Here is a 25,416-nt window from a genome sequence, read left to right as displayed (position 1 = left end):
TTGAAAAGTTCTTTTTGAGCGTTTCCGTAGCAAAACAGTTATTACTAGGATTTACTTTTTAGCTTGATTTAATGGGCCTGCACTTGATAATTCATTTCATTTGAAGACTTAAAGTCTCCAAAAGAGACCAAAACAAACTCTTTTAAGAATCTATGAACGAGGATATTTCAGCAGTTAGCCTTTAAGTATTGATATTAGCCTGCTCTAAAGAATTATGGCTGTTTAGACAACTCTACATAGTTCTTGAACGACGCGCTCCTTCTTGGAAACAAATTTCTTTCTTTAGATTTTCCTTACAAATAAAAGTAAGTTTCACTCTTTGGGGAACAGCAATACTAAAACCACATGGAAAGTACTTCCTTTATCAATGATCCTACAAATTTAGAGGCTGTTAGTAAATTAACAGCACATGGACCAGATACATTCAACCCAGGTTTGGAAACGGGCTGTGTTTTGTGTTTGTCCCATGCTCAACGTATTAACGCCGATCGGAACTATGACGCCAATGTCACGAGATGTTGAGGCGGTTTTACATTAAGCGTCAACGATCAAAAATTGGAAACCAGGGCTAGATCTATGACCTGCATCCCCACGGCATTTTCGAGGGTTTCTACCACACCGGACGTCGACCAGGCTAAGGCAAAGGGTGTTTGGGTAGCCCTAGATCCACAATATACTAAACACAGCACACCAAAGGGTAGCCTATAAATTGATCGCTCGTAGATCGATCTGCCACCAGTTTTCCGGAGTTTTCTTCACGTCAACACCCTTTTGCCTCTCTCTGTATTCACCATGAATGGTTTGTCCTCGTTCTTCCTTGTTCTGGCTTTTAGTTTGGTGGCGGATTCCAAGAAGCTGATCTACTACACCACCGACGATGGCACCAACGAAGGGACACCCCGTGTGTTGGACGCTTGCAAGAACGCCGGAGTGTCTATCACTTTCTTTGTGAATGGAAACACAGTGGACACCGGAATCTGGGGTCCTGGTAACTCTGGCAAGAACCGGGGGTACATGCAACGAATCGTCAAGGAAGGCCACACCATTGCTGACCATTCATTTGACCACATGCGTCACAACTCCGCTGAGAGCTACGCCACCCCTCATAATGCCTATCAGTCTGAATCGGATGTGGAGTGGTTCGGTTACAAGAATGCGTTCAGTACCGTGGATGCCCTGGTCAGCCAATCCATTTCCCACGTGGCCATCACTCGAGCGAGCCGCACCATGATGAGTTTGATCCGTATGCCGTTCACCAACAACTGGAGGGTGAAGATGACCAATGGACATGGGGATATCCATTTTGACTGCGTCTTTTGTACCACTCCCATCACTTCCGGACAAATGGGCGTCAAGATTGCCGACCGACTCTTTGCTAATGGCGCTCAAGTGTACGGATGGGATACCGAGTGGCATTCTGGATGGGGTACCGGCCTTTCCGAGAGTCCCGAGACCATGATGGCCACTGTCCGAGCTTTAGTGAACAATAGTGACAAGGTGGGCGAGTCCGGCAAGGTGGTGATCCTCAATCACGACCATGGCTTTATTGGCAACACTGAAGCCCAGCGCTCTCTTGAGAAGTTCTTTTTTATGGCTATGGCCGAAGGCTTCGAATTCCGAACCTTGGATACTTACCATGAGGACTAATGGCTAATCTTTGGCCTTGCTGTGAGTTGTTCTCTTTCTCCAATAAACTGGGTATAAAGTGTATTTGTAATTGATATGCATTTTGTTTCATCTTTTTGGCAACAGAAACCCAGGCCATTAGTCGTTCCTCGATGAAAGGAACGAATTACAGTTACAATTGCTTTGGTCAAAAAGATTAATTCGTTACACAACCGTTACTCGAACAAAAATGTAATGGCGTTGCTCGTTACTTTTCCAAAATTTAGAGGACCAACATTTTATGTCTTTTGCCCCATCAAGACCACACTTATCTAGATAAATTTGCTTCATGCAGTCCTAACGTCTAACATTTAAATACTTCGCGTCAACATTTTTTAAAAACGAGCTTTACCAATTCATCTTGGCATATTTGTTCCAAATGTGTTGCGTCATATGTAATGCTTTGGGGAGTCACGAATGTTTTGCATCTTTTGCTCTCATCCTTATGGTGCGTCTACACGACAAATAATTCGGCAAATAATTAGCCATTTCACAAACATTGTTTGGCATTTCACAAGCATTTCACAAACATTTCTCGATTTGAACATGTTTAAAGTTTGTTTGCCAAAGAGCAAATATTTCATGGACGGCAGCATCTTCCCCAGCCCTTCCAACCAAGGTGTCCATTTTCAGTAATTATGAAACTTAACTCTTTCGATCCATGATGGTTTATCACAAAGAAAAATGACACTTTTGGCTGCTCTTTCGTCCATTTTCCACCCGCCAATTTTAGCCATGAAAGCCAGATCAGTCGGATCTCAAGGGACCGAGTCCTACCCACCCACTGACTCATTATTTTAGAGCTGCCCATGACCATCACCTCCCCTGTGAAATGGCGTCTGTTCTTGTGGGCGGGTCCTTATTGGTTCTTTAAAACTGAACTCTTTTTAGTTAATGCCATCTGTAATGTTAATTGTATGTAAATATCCATATTGTCTTTATCATGTTTGTTGCTCTTATTATATTTATGTTTACGTTTCTGACATGACCTTTTGACTATATATCGTTGTCATATTTCGACCCGTACTCGGCTATTAAATAGTTTATGATAGTATTCGAAAACCTTTCGAAAAGCAAATATGTTATTAATAGTGCATCATCAGGTGGCTTATGGTATAGTTCATAGAACGGGGCAAAACACGCCTTCAAGTAGTCATCGGTTTCAACCAACATATGACCGCACAGATTGAAATTGGCAAAATAAAGGATCTTTTTGGAACGCGAAACATTCTCATCATGATAGTGGCCATCGGTGTTTTTTTCAAATTCCATTCCTCAGTTTCCCTATGTTCATTATACTAAGCATCTTGTTTACCTTGCATAGCATAAATATTGAATGAAAGATGAAATTGGGAAATGATCCGATCACTTGCAAGTTCATCTGATTAGAAATCTAAATCAAAATATTTGTCAAACCGTTTTGATGGGGTAGTTTCATTTGTAGACAGACGGCACAGAGATGAACTGTTTGTCAAATACCAAACATTTCCGAAATTGGCAGGCAAACTTTGTGACAGAATGTTTCTCGTGTAGACGCACCATTAGCTATGTTTATGAAACAAAAAAGTTTGCCAATGAAAATGCATCATAAGAAAATCAATTATTTCAAAAACATTGAACTGTTACTGCAGGTCTAAAACAACATCAATCTCATAGGGAGATAATATCTAATGGCTTTTTGAATTTGGAAACTTGGCCAGTTATGGTCACATTTCAAATGATCAAATGAATATGCTCTAAACATTTGTTTAAAGTATATTAGATAGTTTTATTTGATAAATGTAATAATGATTTGATCACATTGTATCATCGATTTTGCTCTTTCGAAAGATTAACCCTCAAGAAACGGATTTGTTGACTTTTTTTACTGTTCTATGAAACTCTTCGAACACGTTTCTTAAATGGTGGTCTTTGATGTCATTCGATTAATATTTAAAGTAGTATTCAAGTATTTAGTATAAGTTTAAAGGCTTACTGATTATTTGTATCATATATTTTGCCCTTTTTTGAAGTAAAGTTAACTCCGCTTATATCGTCTCCGCTTATAGGGTCAATTCGCGTACAAATTTATAGCTGATTTTTCAAAGCACCGATTAATTCTTACAGTTCTTTGATACGTATTGACTCCGCTTATAACGTCGCCTCACTCCCGATATATCGCCATTTTGAGGCAAATTTTTATGCACAATTTTTTGAACACTATATTTTTGGTAAAGTACCTTTCATTTCTGATTGCACACCACAGCTATCAAGCATGTTGCTTGAAATTTTGAAAAAGATCACGTGATCTCGTCAGTTTGATCTTTAAAACAAACCAGAATACAGGAAAAACATAATCGCCCTGCCTGCTGCCACCCAAGTCGAATTCAACTTGGTCCGGAGTATGAATATGCCTTCGAAAAGGAACAATCTTTCAGTCAAAGACAAGGAAGCTATTTTAAAAACCAATGATGGTCTTTCAAAGATGCCAATGTCAAAGCTGATGTGACTGATTAAAAGAGGCCTACTCTCATGAGATTTCTGTCCAAAATCTTTGGCAAAATTAAGTAAATGAAACTATGCTTTTGACATTGAAGCAAAGTACCCTTGATAGTTTCCTTTGAAACTAGAATAAGTTTTCAAAAATTACAGCTTCTTTTGAGCTATATATCATTTATATAACTGATAATTTCAGATTTATTTGCGTATTTGACGTAGTTATGCAACTGATAGAAAAAATCCGGATACATCGTCAATTTGGCTTGGTCCCGAGAGTGACGATATAAGCGGGTTCCACTTTATTTCAAATCTAAAGGTAAGATCTTTGCCTGGTCAAGGACACTAAAGCAACGAAACGCCACTTTTTTGTGATCACCAAACCTTTCCCGCCAAGTAAGGCTTAAACTTTTGGTGCTGAAATTTTTGAATGTCAATTATTGGCATAATCATTGAACAAAATATGTGACTAATATCATTTTCGCAACCATTGATGGTATTTGTTTAAAACTAGGCATGTAGATATACTTAAAATGTCTTAAAGTACAACTACTGAAAAGTGCTAATAAAATTTTCTTGATTAAGCAAGAATTTGCTCTAAACACAATCAGTCAATACTGTTGGCTAATAACATTAGTTGAAGAAAATTGTTTCAGAAAGTTCTTGACCAAGTGTCAAGTAATTTGGTGAACTTACTATGAAACTATGGTTCTCACTCTGGGAATGGCCCTCAATCCAAAAGTAGATATATTGTAGCTCTGATCTATATATTGTTCTTTAAACTCACTTGTTTGCTTCATGGAACAATATATCTTGAGAGATATGGCACCTGTTTTATTTGACTATTTTGGTATTTTGGATGCTTTTGCAAGAAAAACAATTTATTGGAGGCCCAAGTTGAGATCTAGTCCACAGTACTTTGGTATTTCTCTGCCCCTTAAATAATGCTTACCTTTTATGCACACTTTCTAATGAGTAGAAATTTAAACTCTACAAAAAGATCACTTATTCATTGTTCATCAATGCCTGATCTTTTTTATCAAAGGTATGGATGAAGACGAGATTATCAATTATTCATCTCAGATCTTCTAATTTGTTAACATTTATGTACATGCACTTTTATTGCTTATTCCATACATTTCTTTTATATTTTGTTAGTGTAAGTTTCTCATCAATCAGTAGAATGATTCTTGTTGATTTTCTATCTATGCGTGTTTTTGAGCCAGTTTGAAGCAATATTTCACTGATTTGAAAGACAATTTGATTGTTCTTGATTAATTTGATGTTCATGGGTATTTTATTTATTCATCTGACTTTCAAAATTGATTCAGAAATATTTAGTATATGGACGGAGTTGTTTATCAAGGAGATCATTATTTAATGAAAAACACTCAAATGTACAATGTAGTACGGATAATCTTGTTTTATTGATACTAGAGTTACTGTCTTGATTCAACGCAATGGCCTAACTTGGCGGTCAAGGGAAAGCCGTGTCGTTTCCTCTCTTTAGAGTTCCTGGCCTAGTCTTGACTAGGGATCCTGGATTGGGTAATGACTGTTGAAGGTTTGCAACCATGTCGCAAAAGTCATGATGGAAAGTCAATATTAGACATTGTCAAGCCGACAAAGCTTCCCTGCTAGAAGCCTGTGCCCTAAGTCATTTTGGACATTACTCGTCAACAATGATCATCAAAAGGTCCTTTACAAAAACAGCCCAGATTTAAAAGTAACTGATGTTCCATTCCATATTTCTTTATCCTTTCGGGCTGTACGTGTTCCAAAGAAAAGTCACGACATCGACGAGTTATACATTATTGGGCAAAAACTTGAAATTGATTTTACTACAAAGTCAAATTTTACTTACATCGTCCTGGAATGTGGTGCTAGGCATAAAACTGAATTGTAAAAGATACCTTTTGCCCCTCCTTTCAATGCTGCATTGTCGCAATCTTCTTGTTTTTTTTTTGCAATATAGCAGATGTTCTCTTATTCTCACATTATTTTTTGGCCTTTTTGGTAAAAGCTCAAGTTTTCCTAAAAATGCAAGTAGAACCTCAATACTTTACTCGCAAATGAGCAAATAAAAAAAATTGCACTTTAGCCAAGTTCTTTTCTCCCTGAGAGATTGCTGAAATAAAGAACCCAAAGGAACCAAATTTGATCTAGCAAACTTCATGGTTTAGGGTAGTAATTTGGGATTCCAAGTCAGGAGACAACTTAGAAGGCGTTTGATTTCAAAGATTGAAATACCGAAGTATATTGAAACCTTGGGTAATTGCTTCAATTTTTTTATTCTTTTTATGTGTCGTTTTTGCTTTAAAACAGGCTGATATTGTTGCGTTTGACAAGAATTTTTTCCTGTGAAAAATAAATAATTTTCTCCCGCGCAAGATTATGGCTTAGTGAACGCAACCTCGAAAAGAAAAGGTCAAGTTCCGTTCTCCATGAATATTTACATTTTGGATCCCGACATTTATGATCGAAAACGCACAATAATAACACAATCGAAATAGTGGGGCCAAATACACCTATATTACTATTATTATGACTATTAGTTGAATTTTCGTCAATTCTAAATACCAGCCTAGCATTCAAATATAAAGGGTCTTTTCTTGATTCCTTGAAGAAAAATAGCAGGACAAATCCTCTTGGTTTCTAAGAACCTTGCCCTACTGGGGCAACAAAACTTGTCTGGTCAGTATGACATGAAAATTATGATTTGGGACAGGTGTTCAAAAAGCTCCAGAATTTATTTATTTATTTTTTTTTTAAATGCGCCAGCAAATTCAGCTTGTGCAAAAAAGTGGGAGAACTTATGGCGTCAAAATAGCTACCTAAGCAAATTCTCGCCAGAAACATTGCAACTATGGAAATTTTCGGCCCAAGCCAAAATCCTGGCTGGTGTATCCTTGCAATATTTTAAAATAAGTCGCATTTGCAAACCTCAATAAAAAGGATTTTCTTGTGAATAAACGGAGTGGCTTCATTATACTGTACGTGCAAGTACATTGGGGTCAATTTCAGTTCATCACCAGTAAAAGATCTCGGTCTCAAATTCCGTGGAAGTGGAAATTCACAGATTTACACTGCAGATTGCACCCTAGCTACAGCTAGACACGTTCAAATGGGATGATTCAAAATCAGATTTCAAGTTTGAGAAATGTTTATTCTTCTGAAAAGAATTCCTTGGAAGTGACATGTTTTGGACTCATTGATCGAGTCAGGTCCTTGTGATCATGTTGTTGCTACTGTGATTTGCTATTTCTATCACTTACCTGATATAATCCATAGTTTATAAGTAAAAACAAAAGTCATTGCAAGTTCAACGCTTATGCGTGCTTTAAAGACTCAAGCAATGGCAACACTGAGAATGACGCACATTAAAATCAAGAAAAAACTGATCTGAGGTTGAGTTTTCCTCGTTTCATTGTGACAAGAGGAAAGGAGTTCTCGTTTGTACTAAGGAAAGACCAATAATCACCAAAATTCATTTCGCGAGCGATGCTTCCATTCATTTAGTTTTTCTTACATAGGTGAGCTAGAATTCATTGATAGGGACTGATATATGTGTCCCTGGCAAGTGAAGCAATTTCGGGCCAAATTTTCCACTCAGATAATGACATGTGAAGTTGTAGGGAATCCTTGTTGGGTAAAGTTTCGGATACGTTTATGCCATTTCCAATGCGGTTTCATCCAAACTACTGACGTCAATGGAATAATCAAGACCCACCTTTTTGGCCTGGGAGTTATCTTCCCGTGTATCGGCGAGAAATGCCATTTGTCAACCCAATGTGCTTTCATGTAAGTTCCCGGGAGTTTTACCCCCTGTGACCATCGGACTGAAAAGAAGACCTTTCAGCTAAATCCCCTAGAAATGACTTGATTGAAATAAGAATTCGTGTTTTTTTTTGTAGGCGATGGTTCAAGTTGTGATGTTTTATTTTCATGGTTCGTACGTTTTCGTAGGTCTTTTTCTCAAACGCTTTTGATAGATGTAGACATATATCTGAATGTATTTATCATATAGTTGTAGTGTATAAATGAATGAATGAATGGTTTGTGGGAGAGGTGCTCCTATAAAAGTTGTTTGCAAAAGTCGATTGAGAATGTCGTCGTTTTGCCGCACGGGTTTCTCTCAGCCAGAAGATCACAATAGCGTTTTAAACAATGTTGGGGTATTCCGTGAGATAGTCTACCAACTTGGTCGGCAATTGAAGCTGCTCGTGGCTATTGAGCTTATTCACGTCAGTCTTCTGTCGGTTGATGGACAGCCGAGCGAAGTGAGCTAAACTGGGAACTTTGTTGTAGAGAGGTCGTTTCAAACAGATGGGTGAGGAGAGCTTGCCGATGTTGTCAATCCACACCTGTTTCTTCTTCTCCATATCGGCCGTAGGGGCCGAGGACATGGAGAGATAATACTCGATCAAGTCGACCACGGAGGCGAACTCGGGCATCAGATTACGGATGGACTCCTCGGCATCCAGGCGGAACTTGCCTCCGCGGAAATGGATTCTCACGGACGTGGGGCCTTCGGAGCTTCGCTGAACTGACAATGAAAAGAGGAATCGGGGATCAGCCGAGTCCCGAACGAGGAACGTTCCTGGAGACGCATTGGCCAACAGGTCTGAGCTGCTATCCCACTTGAGTTTCGGGTAATACCAATGGCTCTGTTCCAAACGCTTTCTGTTCTCCTTGATGATCTCATTCAAAGTAGCTGCTGGGACAGGAGAGGCCACCTTTGGGGGAGTGACAAGCTGAGGGCCCTCCACCGGGGATGGTATCCGAGGGGTTGGAGCGACAAAAGCGGTCGAATGGTTGCATGCCTGGTGTCCAGCGCTAGTGCCGGTCGAAGTGGTAATGGGCGTGTTGACCCACATGGACCCTTGGGAGTGGAACTGGTTCATGGGTCGGGAGAATTGAGGAAGGAAGAATGGCGAGCCATTGGAACAGACCACAATAGCTGGAGTCGATGGTTGACATAAGGTAGGAATCCCGTAAGCCGGGTTGACAGCTGACAATGGACTTATGGTTGAAGTGAGAAACATTGGAGAGGCGAGTTGTTGGGCCGGGTAAAATTGCTGTTGTACCTGGCATGAATTAGGACTGGCTGAGGAACATGTGAAACCTTGGCCAGGGTGCTGACAATGGAATGAAGGAACACTACACTTCACTGAGGGACATGAAACATTGCGGGATTCTTGAGGTGGCGAGCCATTTCCATCAGAAGACTGAGAGAGGCAAAAGCCGGCAGGTACGAATTGGTTTGGCGACGGGGAGTTTCGAGATTCATCACTCTGGCCCATGCCCATACTCATGATGTTGCTCACGTTCAGCCCGGGCACATCGGGACCTCCGAGGAGATTGATGTGGGATCCCATTGTGTTCATTTGCATAAAGTTTCTGGAATTCACATCTTGTATCACTGATTGCTGCTGAGAGGATTGAAGACAATTCGACATCTGTGTCACACCTCCACCACTCATATAGACGGAAGATGGTGATGGTGCCAGGGTGATATTGCCGGATGTGGATGAGTGGGGACACGCTTTTCCAGCTGGACATGTCACGATGGGTCCTAGTGAAGGGGAAGTGTAGGGAGCGATAGTGGGTTTGGGCAAGGTCTTGGGCCTCTCCACCGGATCTCCGGTGCAAGGCTCAGACATAACAGATGGAGACACTCGACCTAAGGGATCAACGGATATCACTGTCTCTGATGGCGATTGTTTGATGGGTTTTTCCAAGTTCGGCCGCACTTCCAAAGGACCCGAACATCTTGGACAATGAAGCATGTTGGCACACTTGAGAATAATAGCCTCTCTTGTCCAATCACCAAGTGTTTGCAACTTGGAGCTTGGTGATGCTGATGCTGATGATGATAATGTAGAAGATGGGGATGCTGATATGTCAGTTAGATGTGTATCCCAAGACTGCAAAGAGAGGATTGAGGATTGAAAGCCGACAAATCATCATTAAAGTGTTCAGGCAAGCGTACCTACAATGTATATCTTCCACACTACTACCGAGAACTCGTAGGCCAGTAAGCCTGTTGCCTCATGGCACACACACTCACCAAGCACACGCTCGACGACTTTTCTTCCGATTCAAACTCCCTTCAACGGACTAGCAGTACTAGCTAGTTATTCTGCATTACCACCACCATTACCACCGCCACCTTCTCTTGCCCTCGCCCCCCTCGATAAGACAAGGCCACTTTTTCGGAATTTTGAGTATTTCCAAAGAGAGCACAAGAGCACACAAGGCCTGACTGATGAGCACAGACAACCCAGGGATCCAACCGCAACGTACAGCTGTCACGGGGCCGCGTCCGGAAGGCGCAGTTCCCTCGAATTCACAGGAATCTGTGCGCAATTTTCCACAGAACTTGCATGCGCTCTACGCCATCTAAGGGCCTGCTACGTGGCCGGACCCGAGCTAGCGCCAGGGGAGCCTCTGGATTCGACGACGTCGGACAGGGCTCGACCATGCCATCTTTAATGATCATACCGCCTCTCTCCTTGGACGAGTCAGCTCACAAGGACCAACTACTCCACTAGTCTAATACCCGAGAATCAGAGGGCCAAAGATAGAGAGACAGACGACAAAGACGACAGAGACAGAGAAAGAGAGCGGGTAGGCCATGGACGCGGGCAAGATTTGGCCGAAAAACGACGCCAGGCGAGAACAACTGGAACGAACCCGACCAGGCACGGCAGATCGCTTGAATAAACAAGAAATCCTACGAATTGACGGAATTCGGGGAAGTGGGATCGTGATCCTCCTCGATCGGCGTCGGGGGGGACGACCGCCTCGCAATCAGGTGTGGAATGAGCGCATTGCCACCTACTGACGCATACAGAACCAGTGGGATAGAAAATTGGTGCACTGGTGCCAGTACGGCCTCAACAATCAAACCCCCATCCCATACTGCAGAGTTGAAATTTCAAGGCCCCGATGATTGTGCCAAAGACAGCGAGGTCATACGGACCATGGGCCAGAGCCTTGGCATTGTTGCCTGACGAAGGATTATTACTCGCTCATAGAGCTACTGACGAGGGCTTGACGCTGGGATCAATATTGGAAGAGCAAACAGAAGTGGATGCCGTTATCTAGAACGAATGTTTCTTTCCTCGCCTCAGTTTATGGGAGGTTTAACAAGTTCTGTGGAAGTTATAGGGTCCATCCAAGCACTCTCCTCCCGGGGAGATAGGAATGATTGCATACTTGGCTATCGACGATGATAGCCCGTCCGTCTGTGGCTCTGTCCGTGAGGTTTTCCTTGAATTCTTTTCAGAACGGACAAGGACCCTACATTGAGGTCAACGTCGCTCAAGACCCAGATCAAACATTTCATTGGAAATCCAACCAAATTAATCATTATGTACGCCTGGATGACAAACACTATTTACACCGCATATGCGAATGTCCATATGTTCCTACTACTACTGATGTTGTTCTTCTACATAAGCTGTACACGTATTTACTGCGGTCATGAACTACGGACAAAGCCAATTCAAACGCAGTTCAAAGTGATTTGCTGTTATGCGATTCACACATGTTCGCATTGACCTTCGCTTAGAAACAAATAATCAGCTTCAATGAAATTGAAGCACGGCAGGCGCTGCAATAATGGGGTAAATGTAATTATTGCACTGATCGGCGAGTTGAAAGGCCGGAGACTCGAAAGTACATTCTAAGCTAAATATGCTTTGCTTAGTATTTGAGCGATTCCTCAATTGGTTTCTAACTAAGATCTTTAATTTGTACGACATGTCTAACAGTAAACAAATCTTTTCAGCGAGCATCGGTTTCTATTGACAACACCAGAGGGACTAATTCTTCCCGTTCTTATATCTACTTGGTTCTTTGAAATCTTTTTTTGAAAAATCATTTTTATGCTTGCTTTTATTAATCAATTTAGTGACTTACTTTTAATTTTGTTACCATGTATCAAAGACTCACTTTTACAGAGATAATTTTATGCATTACTTTGGGATAACGTCACCATTCAAGTTTTGAGGATTTGCAAACGGCCTTTTGAAGATTGTGAAGGCCAAAGTGTGAATCACTTCAAGCAAAGCCACACGTTAATCCCGAATATCCAACGATTGGCCATTCAAAAAGTAGAACTCAAGTTTTACACCTGATCATCGCAATCGCAAATAACTTGATTCTGATTAATCCAACGCTTGCGTCAAATGGGAATTACATGCTCAAAATGAAGAACGCAGTGAAGATTCATACCAAACTAAAGAATTATAAATGATTTCTCCCATGAAAACCATGTCTGCCAAGCGTGTTTTCATTAAAGAGTCTATTGCTACTGTTCTTATTGCTTCGATTAATTAATGAAAACCCACAAGAGAAGACCATTGGTACATTTGAGAAACGTTTCCAAAGGTGTTATGGGAACAAATCTGTCAGTGCCTTGAGGTCTAAGAATCTTGGTCATTTTTTGGAAATATGAGACCCTGATTTGATTATGTTCCCTTTGAGGGGGTTCTGTTGAAAGAATGTTCTCTGCTCATGAGAGCTTCGTGGAATTGGGTTGCCAAGACTCCCCCGGAAATGTCCCCTAATCTATTACGTTCTTTTCCCGTGCCAAAGGCCTGAGGATTAAAATAGCTTCTACAAGAGTTGCTCGAAGTGTTCTTGGAAATCAATCTCGACAATCTAAAAAGGCTCTTTGACGCCTTCATTTTGGACTCTGCACCAATCAAAGAGCATTTCCTGGAACTCTGAGCAACGAAAGACTTCTTTGTTATGTGTTCAGTCAAGTGGATCTTGAAGTTTCTTGGGAACAACTTTGACGGAAGGAAAAGGTAATAACCACTTGTTCCAAATTCGAAAAACGTCTGGCATTGCCATGTGGATCAGCTGTCACCAGGAAATAAAGCATCCACATGGATTAAAGGATTCCTGGAACACTTGCTCTCCAGAATCTGGGACGGAGGCTAAGAGGCTCTTTATCTGTTTGGGAGAAGGATCCCTCCATTACGTTCCAGGAACATGGACCAATGGGAACCACGAGCTGCAGCATCTTGGAACGAAGACGATAATCAAGAAGGTGAAGAACCGACATCCTATCCTTTAACGAGCCGGGGCTAAATGTACAAAGATGTAATGCCAATTGACAGGTGATCAGCAGTCCGTTCAATGCCCTTTTCAAAGAGCCTTTGAAATCTGACTAGATTCAAAGGCCTTCATTGAGGAACGTCGGATCTACAACTGTTCTATTATCTAAAGTAGGAAAAATTCCTAGAACGCCAGTTCCTAAAACTCTCTCATAACGCTGAGTAAACAAGTAGGGAACTTAAAAGATTTTGGAGTGTCAGTACACAAGTACTGTAGATGTGGGATGATACATGTTCTCTCTTGGTTCTTTCTAGCTGCCCATAAATCCTTGGCATTCAGAGTTCCGGGGAATAAAAACAAGTTGAGATAGCGCAAAATTTTGGTAGGAATCTCTATTTGATGAGATAAAATCATCTCAAGATTCGTCCAAATGTGTCGCATTCATTGACAAGAATGTTGATCCGCTTTTACTATTGACTGTACTTCAAATTTTGTTTGCCGTTCGGCGTACGAGAGATAATCGCTCAAATTCATTTCCTTGAGATCGATAATCTTTTAAGATATTGTGGCTATTCATTTTAGAAAGATGCGTTTCTCTCATGAAAGGACCTCAAAAATTCAATAAAATGTTGGTCCTGAGATATGCTACACATGAACTTACTCGAGTCATTTCAATGAAAGCTTTTCGGTTCTTATTTTGGCGAGTCGTGGGACAAAGCTGATTGACTGGTCACTTGTATTAGCGTCCTCGATCGTTCAGAAACATATAGTGATCACAATAAAGGTCTCATGGTAACTGCCCTTGAGTTCAAGCAAGTGTCAAGTTCTCTGGAATCAAATCTTCCCTGTTCTTGTCACATGCTTTCTGTGGCAGATTGGAGATAATGTCTGGCAGAGAAGACTAAACAGGTGAAGGAACTAACTACTTCTAGGATAACTCACTGAGAGTAGTAACTTACTGCATTAACACCTTTTCACCATCAAGTTTAATAGCAATCCTTTTCCCTTTACAAGACAACTGTGACGCAATGATTATTCATGAACGCCTCGAAATTGGATGGAGCATCCCTGCTCCATGAACGGGAACACTAAGGTCAAAAAGTAACAATTTGGATCTTAATCAAAGGATTGCGTTCTTCTTCAAATGAGAATAGCCTCTGGTTGCTACAATTATGCAGTCTAATGTTTAGCTCCATCGGACGACTGGACCAAAAGTTATACCCTCTCAAAAATCGCTACATAACTCTAAACAGAATGAAGGAACTAGCCTTCGTTCGAAGCTTCTTGTTATGTATTGCATTGTGAGAGATGATCACATTGACCCATTTGTTCGATTGGAGTAAAAAATATAGACACATATTTGAAAGCTGAAAATTCAAGTCCATTATTGTAGCGACCTGGGGTCAATCTCATTTGAATAAGAATACAATGTGTCGGCTCAAATCGAAGTTGTTAATTCTCAACCTTAGCGACCCTGTCTAGATTCCCGCAGTTGACTGAAACAAAATAGCAATTTTCCTCAGGTGCCTATTTCATCACATCGTGAAACAGATTCATAAAACGTCAACAAATCTGAACGTCGCCTTTGTTTTCCTGTTTGGAGTCTTCCCTTTAAGTCCCCTTTTCCCTAACATCGTTTTTCTCCTCATGGGAAGTCTTCTTCGCCGATTCCAACGCGTTATGCCTTCGTTCTCCCTCAAGATGCGTAGTAGGCAATAATGGCACGTTGCAAATCTGACGAGGGTCCGGACCGGCAAAATTCTACGAATTTCATAAATTGACAGCTACGAAGCTCGTTCTGCATTTCTGAGGCCGCCCCGAGCTAAAACGGACGGTGAAGAGCTGTTTTCTCGAAGCACTTACATTCTATCATTCATATTACAAACATACACTTGGTATACACCCAAAGAGTTACACTTGTTTATTCAAACTCCAAATGGATCCAAATTCATTGGACTTCTGGGGAAGCATGCCCGAGAGGGGGAAATTCCCCCGCTAATGTACTAGTACTACGTCCTTCGATTTTTTTTCTCTCCATTTGTTGAGCATGAATGTCCAGGAAAGCGGAAATTCGTCCTACTTTTGCTAGGCTCTACTCGTGATTGTCTCTTGAGATAATTGGCTCTTACAATCAGGAATATTCTAGAAAAGTGAAGATGAGTCATGTCCTCTGAACCAACCAACCAACCAACCAACCAACACTCAACTCTTGAGGCAGGCACAGACAACTGAGAAAGAGAGGACCCCGACCAAATTCGCCTGGAAGTCCAGACGCCTCAATTTCGATACTTACGTCAAAGGCTTAAGAATGCTTGCGAATGAGTCATTTTCTTGGCGTGGTTTACGATCGTGATGGCAGAGTAAGGTACAAGTACAAATTAGGGAATAAATTGACCAATCTTGGAAATTGATGGGCAACAATTGCATTATTTAACTTAATGGGGAATGGCGATGCTAAACAACAACTGATTTGCCCATTTCGGGCCCGATTCAAACCACGAGATGCACTTCGGTCGGTGGGTCGTGGGTTCGAGTACGACAAAGATGGAATCCACAAAATCTCATTTGAGGTACTCCCTTGGAATCGAAATGATAGCTATCAATGAGTCATGGGTTTTGTACCTTTAGGGTTGACTCAGATTTGAAACCATCAAAGCAACAAACATGCACCTAATACAATAGATGCTCTATTACTGCCACGACTCATCAGGCGGATTTATTGAAGAAATCCGTCCGGTCGCGAGCTTACAGCTTTAAAAAGGTTTCTTTTGTTTTGTTGTACTCTTTTCCTTCTTTTCCTTGAACTGGAAAAGTAAAACCTGTTTTTCAATGAACTTCAACGGCATCAAGACGATCACAAGCACGCATACATCCCTCGTCAAACCTGTCACGGAAATACCTGAGATGCCAGCGAAGACTCATTGGTTCCACTTGGATGATTTCTATTCGAATAATGAGACTCGAATTTTTCTTGTTCCAAGAAATGACGGGGATAGAGCAGAAATGCCAAGTACATTCACTACTTACGCATTTGCTTACCTATTTACACACACACACAGACAAACACAAACACACTCACTCACTCACGGCCGAGCTGCAGTTGGTAAATGACGTTCTCATTAATTCGAGGCTTACAATATGTAATCAGAACTTCTGGTTTACTCGCTAGTCTCTTGGGTCTGACAAGTTCCAAAGAAAGTGCTTGCGGAGGACTTCCCCATTTTCTGTCCACTCACGATCGTTTTGCGAATGCTTCAGTCTTTCTAATGAATTCCGAGCAATATGTAACCATTAGTGGTGGTAATTTCCTCTTAGTTGTCTTTGTGTAAAAGGTTCTTGCTTTTGGTTCATGGGCTTTTTCTAACTAGCTATTCGACATTGCATATTGTATAACACAACTTTTCATTTTCGTAACTCTGGCTTCAGGTTTCTCTTATCATTTTCAGCTTTTGCAATAAACGCTCATTGATTAACCTAGCAAGAAAATTGACAGAATATTTCATCAAGACAAACCATTCCTTTTCGAAGAAATTTCTTTTAAAGGAGTTTTGAGCTACACCTATTATAAACACAAATTATAATCATATTGAGAGCACTTTCAAGCCTTCGAGAATATAGGCTAGTAAGAACAAAGAGTGTTTCTCTTCTCTTCTCTCTCGGGCTCCTTAATTCTTTAATTTGCTGACCTCAAATATTCGTTGGAAATATGTAAGAGTTGATCAAATGACAGGACCAAAATTTTGATCAAACCTAAGCTCAATGGGAGCTAGATCCAACATCTCTAGTTCGTTGGCGTATCATAAATTCTATGCATAGAAATAATAATTATGAGTTTTCCTCTTGAATTGCTGGAGATTTCATACCCAACAGCGGTAGGGCAATGGTCGAAAATACCTTCACAAACGCTTTCAGCTTGGCCCAAATAGAAGATGCTTCAAAGCCATCAAACCAGCCCTTAAATTTTGGACTCTGATAACAAATTGGACAAGAGCGTGAATGCCAAAAGAAACGAATTGATGTGACAAGATGTACATGATATTTTGAATCCGCCAAAGAATTTGATTTGTCAGACCGGTCTTGTCTTTTGCTGTAAGGTTGCACTGGAATTGTATTTGCAAGTTTTCTTATGAAAAGCGATTTGAGTTGTCAGATTCCAATTTCTGGGTAGTACGAATAAAATAACTGACTCTTAATATCTTTGATGGCTAGGTACGCGTTTGATTGTCCTTTCAGTATAATTGGTACTAGTGCATTCATAACTGGAAAAATAGATTAGAGTCTATCAATTGTGTACACCGTTTGGAACACTAGACAAGATTAAGAAATAGAGTGGCAAACTTTCGATTAAAATATTACCAATCCATTTGAAAACATTTGCACTAAAGTTGCAATCAAAAATTAATTACTAGTAAATTCCATGTTTCCGTTAGAAAATACTCTTGCCCCCACCGAAATATATCGTCCCCTCATTGTAGACCGTTAAAGATCAATGGCTTTCGTTTCAAATAAAATAAATAAATTCAATGTTGCTCTGTTTGCAATTTGATTGACAACAATTTACAATAAGGTATTTGGTTAAACTTCCCTTCAGTATGGAACAAGCAAAGATAAGAGCATAAACATAATAGAAAAAAGACTTCAAAAATGACTCAAAACCTTGCCATTCTTACATTATTAGGAATGCCAAACGAAATTGGTCAATGTTATTCTATTCAAAAATGTCTCAGCTATTCCTAAACAATAAACAAACCTACCTCAGCTTTCGTTGTTGATATTCGATTACTTTTCCAAAGCCGCTCGATAACAGTTCAGGTCTTGAAAGCCTAAAGCGTTTTCTTGGACGAAGGAAATTACATGGAGCATTGTGCTTTGTTATGTCTGGGACAAGTAGCAGATGATGGATGTAAACAAGATCGTATCATCTGTCCTTTGGGGGCTTGTCTTGACTCTCCTGTTTCCTATTCAAAGAAAACTTCTCTTCATATGTACGAGACATACAAAGGATATGCCACTCTCACATGGAAGTGCCTCGTGAGATGAGTATTTCGTTCCACTTTCAAGCCATCCTCATACATAACCAAACGCAAAATACAGATTCATGGTTGGAACCACTACAAAAAACCAATCGATTCTCGGAAACTAGACTCGTTGGAAATCCGGTAACATCTACTAATCAAGTGAAACAGAATCGAGGCAATAGTGAAAAAATCCTGGGCGCATTCTTGGTAGTGACTGGTTGGCAGAAAAGAGTGTTTTTGCTTGTTTAAGTGTTTTATTATTTCAATATATATTCAAAGCTAAAGAAATGTAGATAAAAAAAACGGAAGTGATTTCTTTGTTTGTTCCAAGGCAATAGGCAATATATTAACAAAACGAATGTAGTTTTGACCAATACTAACGGCAGTTGTAGAAATGAAAAAGAAAGCAAATCATGGAAGCAAAAACAGTTTTGGGCACATTAAAGATTTCAATACAATAAAAATATCTTACAAGAACTTTGAAATGATGGGTGTGGCAAAAGAACCAAAGTACTCAAATACCCCAAAATGAAAGATAAAAATAGGATTAGTATCAGATCAGACAAGTTTTTATTTATATCTTATATAAGAATATGACATTTTCACCATCATATTAGACTAAACCCATGTTACAGACAAAGTCGATAGTTCAAGTTGAATTCTAAATATAATATCAATGAGTAAATCCTCATTTCTTTATCATTCTGATGGAATATCCTTAAATGGTTTCATCCCACTCAAATGCCGCATAATTTGACGACAGTATTGATCTTTGGTCGAATTTCGATTAGAAGGGCATACACTGTAGCGTTTCTAATTTTTTCTCCATTTCTTGTCAACTCAACATTCTAAAGACTTCAATGGTCAAAGAGTTTCAATGCAAATCAAATGCAGATCTGCCTCGATCAAAAGGAGTTTCACTCGCCAAACTGAATGGGCGACGTATGTGTCAAAAGACAGCGATAAGTGGATCCCCAAATGTTCGACGTAAACTCAAAACTGAAGTTGAATCAAGTCCATATCAAAGCACACAATTTACTCGAAAATTGAAAAGCAAATTCATTCCAGTTTGACCGTGGTTATCCATGGATCCGGTTGAATATTGGAAATTCTGGTATTTTGGCGTACATACAAATAGTAATTCGTGCAAGTGGCAAGCTTTCCTTTAGTTTCTGTGAAGGGCCCTTTGGCTCAAGGGGAATATCACTTTCCTCCGCGCTTTCTCTCCTATGTTTCATTTCTCGGGAACCACGAGTATTTTTGTGGCCAAAAGGTAACTTGAAGCCCGTTCAGCAGGCTTGGCAGTTGGCGGTCGTATTATATTTCTAACGAAAACACGAATTCCGAGGGATCAGGAGCAATATTTTAATCATCATCCACCCATATGTTGTCCGACTTGGCTATCCAAGTCCAACTTGACGATTGATGTCGACTTCACCAGTCTCACTACCTGTGGCCATGAGAGTGAGTATCAGATGATTTGCCGGTAGCGATTCTTTCTCAACTGTTTGCATCATGAGGTCCGTCCGTCCGTCCGACCAATCATCTTTCCGAGGAATTGGCCCTCCCGGCGGCTGGATTTGGAAAACACGCCGCTTCAATTGAACAATGACTCCGTTGGTAAGGAGGATAAAATCAGAGGCTTCCCAAAAGTCATTCTTTCAACGAAATGAATGTACAAAAATCCAACGAGGAGAAAAGTCACCATATTGTAGGTAGGGGTAGCCAGGCGGAATGAGCTGCGGTTCCGATGAATTCCCTTATTTGGCGTCATTGTCAACGCATCACACCGGGTCATTGCCTGCCTATCTGCCTGCTTTAATGACAAGGCTGGCCGATTCTTGACGAGGAAGGAGGGTGGGGAACATCCGATTCCCGAATGTAGGGTCAGGCTCAGCCAAAATTAGTTGCATATTCTAGCAACACATTTTATAGGGATGTGGTGACAACGCAGATTCCTAGCATCAGAGAGGTCCACAGTTTTACTCGTATTCTCTTCCTTGATTTATCTCTGGGAAAAAGTCCACTTTGCTCTACCAATATACCAAGAATCCATCTGGTTATGGAGTAAGAGGAAACTTTTTGCAAAAATGTGTTGAAAAATGGGATAGCTGACTTTGTTGGCTGAGCAAGGCACAGCTCTCAAATCCAAATACCATATCTGGAAGATACTTCATTTTGTTCATTACACTTGCATGTCAATGACACACCTTAATTTGGACCAGTACTGTTTGATTTTTTTGGTTGGAACTCAAGGGCTGGTCAGAGAAACGACACTCACAAGATTTCTGAGAATTTTTTGGCTCCCCTGCAGCTGCCTGGTGTGTCCTATGGGTATGGGCTTTGAACACATTTAGTTACATCATTCTCAAAATCAAGTTCCGAATTCAGGGAGCCAGTGATTTGATGGCTCATTTGTCTGCTGCGGTTGAAACTGAGTAACACAAGAGAAATTGATCAGCCTGATGCCTTGTTGCACAACTACCAAAATGTGTTCAAAGCAAAGTCTCAAGTGGCTTGGTTGGATTGACTTTTTGCTGACAAGCCCTCTAGTTAGAACTAACAATGTTAAGCTCTACCAAAAGACAATCACTTCACAAAACACCCTTTCTAAAAAGCTTCTCCACCGTCAAGAAAAATATCTGTATTTAGGATCCTGATTTCAAGTAAATTAAAAACAAGGCCCAGGCAATAGTATTGAAACAAAATCACACTTTCATACACAAGCTTTAAGATACTATATATAAACCAAAGACAAAGAGCCCATCAGATAAGTATCATGACACTGCCTATGGAAAATTGTTTTTGAACAATGCCACAGTCAGCTTTCCTGTCCAGACATGGATAACTTTCTGACCCTAATACCCCAATTAATGAATTGCATTGCATGTAATAACCAACCTTCTTATAGAAAAAAATACTTTATTTTATTTTCACTTTTTTTGTCAATATCCTACATCAAACGCTCTCCAACATTTACCAATTTTTTTGCTATATAATCAAGACCTTAAAGCTTGACACTTCTCTTTTTCTGCAGTTTCTTCTTCTAACATAAACTAAAAGACGTCAGTTCAAAAACTGCTCCTTCAGAGCATTGTAGCAGCGCTAAATAATTACGTACATAGGGGCCCTTATTTTCAACGTCAGACAGCCTAAACAAAATAGGGAAAAGGCATTGTAGATTTGTAAATAAACTACATGTGACATGCCATGAACACTATTTCTTTTCTAGACATTATGTGACCTGGGTCCAACCATACATAAGATTTTAATAGAATTACCCAAAAACAACTCAAACCCATTTTACTTCAATAGAGAGGAATGGACCCAATCGGCCATTTATTTGGTACAGGCTAGCTCACATAGCGCCCCCTGAAGTGCAGAACGTAAACCATACTTCGTGGAGCGGTGAAGCTTATAGAATCTGCTTCATCAAGTGGAAAGTTGTACAAATGCAAAGTAAAGTCAAGCCACACCCTGTTTGAACATTCAACGATTCAAGCGCCCCAACGAACGCTATTGTTTCTCATTGAGCATCCAGGATTTCATACCTGAACTGAGAAAAGGGATTGAGGCTTTTCTCAATTATTTTTTTTACCTGACTTTTTGGTGGTTGGCTGCTTTTGGTTCTTCTTAGTAAAACTAAACCCACATCCGTGGTTTCGAGAAAAGCTTCACTGGACGAAGACACGCTAATCAAACGAGTGGCTGGAAGTGGATCGAAGCATTGAATCCCTCTACCAAGAATCCGTCTTTTCGAGAGAAGCTCTTGATGGTTCGTTCGAATAAGAGCTGTTCCAACTAAAATAGATAAAGGCAACGAATTATCGGAAACCATCTTTTTACTCCATTTCAGTGCAATTGCCTGCCAATCATGCTAACCAACACGGCCAGATTGAATCCTCAGGCTGACAAAAACAGCTGAGATGAATCAAATTCATGGCACGAAAACATAAAACAAACAATATGTCTTCAAAGGGTATTTCTACGTACGAAGGCTCATCCGACGGTATTTTCCCCATTTGCAGATTTTCCAATTCATTTTTGGGCGACACATAATGATTTTAAAATTATGGACGTACCACGTTGCCAAAGCAATAAACTTATCGGGCCTACATCGAATGATATAACGATGATTAAAACCGGGAAAGACCACGTGGAAACAGGCTTTTGCCCATTTTGCAAATTCAAAGAAAGAAACCAAACACGAACAACGAGAAACATACTAATGCAACTTTGGTTGCTTGACAACAGGACGATTTGAGTAGTTATGTTTATGAACCTAAATTACAACTTTCTACGAAATATCGTAGCAGCCATCTTGGGGTTCATCAAATTAATTGGTGACAAGTTTTGTACTGAACATCACGTAACCAAAAAGTTTGGCACACTTCGGAAATGAAGAGAGTTACATGCCAAAACCGAAGAGAGATCAGAACTAGAGCAAATGAAGTAATGCCGAATATCTCTTTCCTTGGACATACGACTATTTCGAGCATTTTGTCAACCGGCGATATTTCCCAATGTATCTACTATTTCTCTTGTAATACATTGAAATTCTAGCCCTAGAGACTTTTGGCTTTGTTTTTTTAAGACAAATCTAATCAATTGTAGTCACAACTTTTTCCCATCAAATTTGCCCCTGGTATGTCATTAAAGTAATATTGGATCAACCGTTGAAAGAAAACTCATGTTGATCCCCAAATGTTTTCTAGAATAGCAATGACCGGCAAATTCATATGCACTAAGACGAGAGTCTCGTGCACGTGGTGATTTGTGTTGGTATGGTCAGAAAGGTCTTGCTCTATCTTGCATGCGCTTCAGACGCTCCATTCTTGCTTGGCCTGAGACTTTCTGATGACTAGCTGAAAATTACAATCAGGACTGATCTTGAACTCAGGGAGCAACGCTTTTAGGGCGAGGTTTTAAGCGGAAGAACGGTTTGAGTCAGTTTCTCAGAAATGGCTCATTGGTGCTAGCATGCGTTTTGAGTGTTAATGTCTTGTCAACAATTATTCATCCTACCCTAGTTGATAGCGCAGGGTGTCGAACTGTCGATCGCTCTTAACCATCGCAATAAGTCAAACAGCTTAGGAGTTCGTCCTAACAGCAGTTCATGGGAATAATCAATGGAAAATTTAATCGATTTCAAGTATCAAATAGACTAGCAAATTGCTTCAGAATAATCGATCCTTTTGTAATTTTGTAACACCATAGCTCAAAGAAGAAAAAGAATATTTTCGTTTCCGGGAAATCGCCTGTATGGCAGCCATTGAGAAACATACGAGTTATGTCTTCTCTTGCGGGATACAAATAAGCTCAGTGAATGGAAAAAAGCAAATAGTAATTGCTAAATGATTTGGCAAAGTTGAATTAATGTTCATTTCATGAGTGTTTCAAGCCATTCTCCCGCCTTCATTCATTGAAAGAAAGGTGGAAAAACCTGGTCGTCATGGCTTTCAGTTGGAAATTGAAAGGGCCATAAAACAATTCCTTGCAATTCTCAGAATTCGAGCAAGTGCTCGGCTATTCAAGTTCGTCTACCATGATGCAATATCTTATTCAGAGTCGTCAGACTATCAACTACCAACTGCTATATAAGTAATCGAGTTAAACAAAGCTCAAAGCTCGACAAAGTTATTCTTTGAACTGAAATAAAGGCCCGAGTATTTAGCTTCAATTCCGAGAAGAAGAAAAAAAACCATGTCAACATTCATGGGCGGATATCCATCCTTTCCTCCCTCCTTGTGCCATTTTCAGCCGGATTATTGTCGGATTTCCCAGAAACGGCACAAAAGCCTCGGCTTAAAACATTTGCTTTACTTTGTATCCTGGCTGGGGTGAAAGTTTCGTCTACAGCATGGGAGGTACATTAGATAGTGCGTAATTTTGACGAGGTGCAAAATGACCTGCTTCGGTATTTCCAGAGTCGGATGATGATTCCTCGGAAAATCGGGGAAGTATTCCGGGAAGCCGGATCAAAGAGACATCGTTCCAGGAGAAGAATCGGAAAGTAGGCAAGCTCTCTTTAGAGCTCTTTCTTACTCCCTATGTACCGACAACCGTTGTTCGCTCTCTCTCTCTCTACTCATGCTCTATTACATAGCTTGAACAGCTTTGAGTATTCGGATACATGGATTAGAACATAATTATGAGAGAAGGAATAAAGACTACCAAGAAATGGGAGATTTGATTGGGAAACGATATGTCTCTCAACGCAGTTTTGTACCCTAAATTCATAGAGCGAAAACCCCTTGGTATAGATTTTGCTTTTCATAAAATCAGAAAGTAGTTTATTTGTTTAAATTGGATTTTCAAAGGGAAACTTATTCAGTTATCTCCCCCTATAACTGTATTTAAAATGATTAAGCGATTAATCGGCATGAAATTAATTTCCCCTTTAAGGAGAATGGGGAATTACAACTAGTTTGTACGAAGTTAACAAACCTTTAAAGATTCATACATAAAATAAATAAATATTGGTCAAGTACCAAAGTGCTTTAATGCATCTCACAACTTATCTTCTCTGTGATCCAGACTAACCCTCCGCGATGTCTGCATCAGTTTCTTGGGAACTCCTTTAAGAGAATCGTCATCACCTGGGTGAGACACCAACTCCCGAACGAACGTTCAAAATGGAAGAGGGGTTGTCAGGGCCATAATCAGTACCAACGTGCCAGTTGTGCCTTCATTATACAAACACTGTTTTCCAGGAAAGAAATGCAATAAGCGTTCACCTTCCATGGCCATTTGCACATTTGACACGTTCTGCGACATCTACAGCGAGGGTGGGAGGTGATTCAACAACGGATCAAAAAGAATCCGGGCGGGATTCAGTTACATTGGCAGATTGTAGACAGTTGGTGTGTCAGTCACACTTGGAATCGGAATCTCACCACACTCTCTCTGATGATCAAAACAGTTGGGTACTAAAATAAACCATCCTTTCCAGATCACAAACGTAACCAAGGGAAGGTCTAAACCATCTGGTTTTTGTAACAAACTATTTAAGGCGGATGAAAGCTGACTTGATCCAGTGGAAGAACATATCACTCACCTAACAACTTGATGTCAAAAGTTCCACCATAAATTATTCAAATTCCCATGAAACTTGGGACAAGAGGCTCGCACGATTCGAACAAAATAGACTTCCTATTTCTTGATCGCGGAAAATTAGACGTTTGGG

The 25,416-nt window shown here is 40.4% G+C and overlaps 2 protein-coding genes across 10 annotated transcripts in view; one reads left to right on the top strand and one right to left on the bottom strand.

The window, feature by feature from the left end:
* Positions 1–792: 792 nt before the first annotated feature.
* Positions 793–1,647, top strand: LOC131889099 (chitin disaccharide deacetylase-like). The gene has a single exon (XM_059238109.1). The coding sequence runs from the start codon at positions 793–795 to the stop codon at positions 1,645–1,647; it is 855 nt and encodes a 284-aa protein (XP_059094092.1).
* Positions 1,648–8,061: 6,414 nt separating this feature from the next.
* LOC131886853 (uncharacterized) overlaps positions 8,062–25,416 on the bottom strand; it is an 18,445-nt gene continuing 1,090 nt past the window's right edge. The window contains exons 1-3 of one of the 9 annotated variants that reach the window (XM_059235317.1): positions 25,288–25,397; positions 21,829–22,031; positions 8,062–10,067 (exon numbers count right to left, since the gene is read on the bottom strand). In XM_059235317.1, the coding sequence (XP_059091300.1) occupies positions 8,301–9,929 (1,629 nt within the window). In that variant the 5' untranslated portion in view covers positions 9,930–10,067; positions 21,829–22,031; positions 25,288–25,397 and the 3' untranslated portion in view covers positions 8,062–8,300. The other 8 variants (XM_059235300.1, XM_059235283.1, XM_059235291.1 and 5 more) reach the window with 8 other exon arrangements.

This window comes from Tigriopus californicus, chromosome 1, assembly GCF_007210705.1.
Source record: "Tigriopus californicus strain San Diego chromosome 1, Tcal_SD_v2.1, whole genome shotgun sequence".
Lineage (NCBI taxonomy): Eukaryota > Metazoa > Arthropoda > Copepoda > Harpacticoida > Harpacticidae > Tigriopus > Tigriopus californicus.
This window is presented reverse-complemented; position numbering and strand designations above follow the sequence as displayed.

Coding starts and splice junctions, on each gene's coding strand:
- LOC131889099 (XM_059238109.1), top strand. CDS start 793: ATGAATGGTTTGTCCTCGTTCTTCCTTGTTCTGGCTTTTAGTTTGGTG.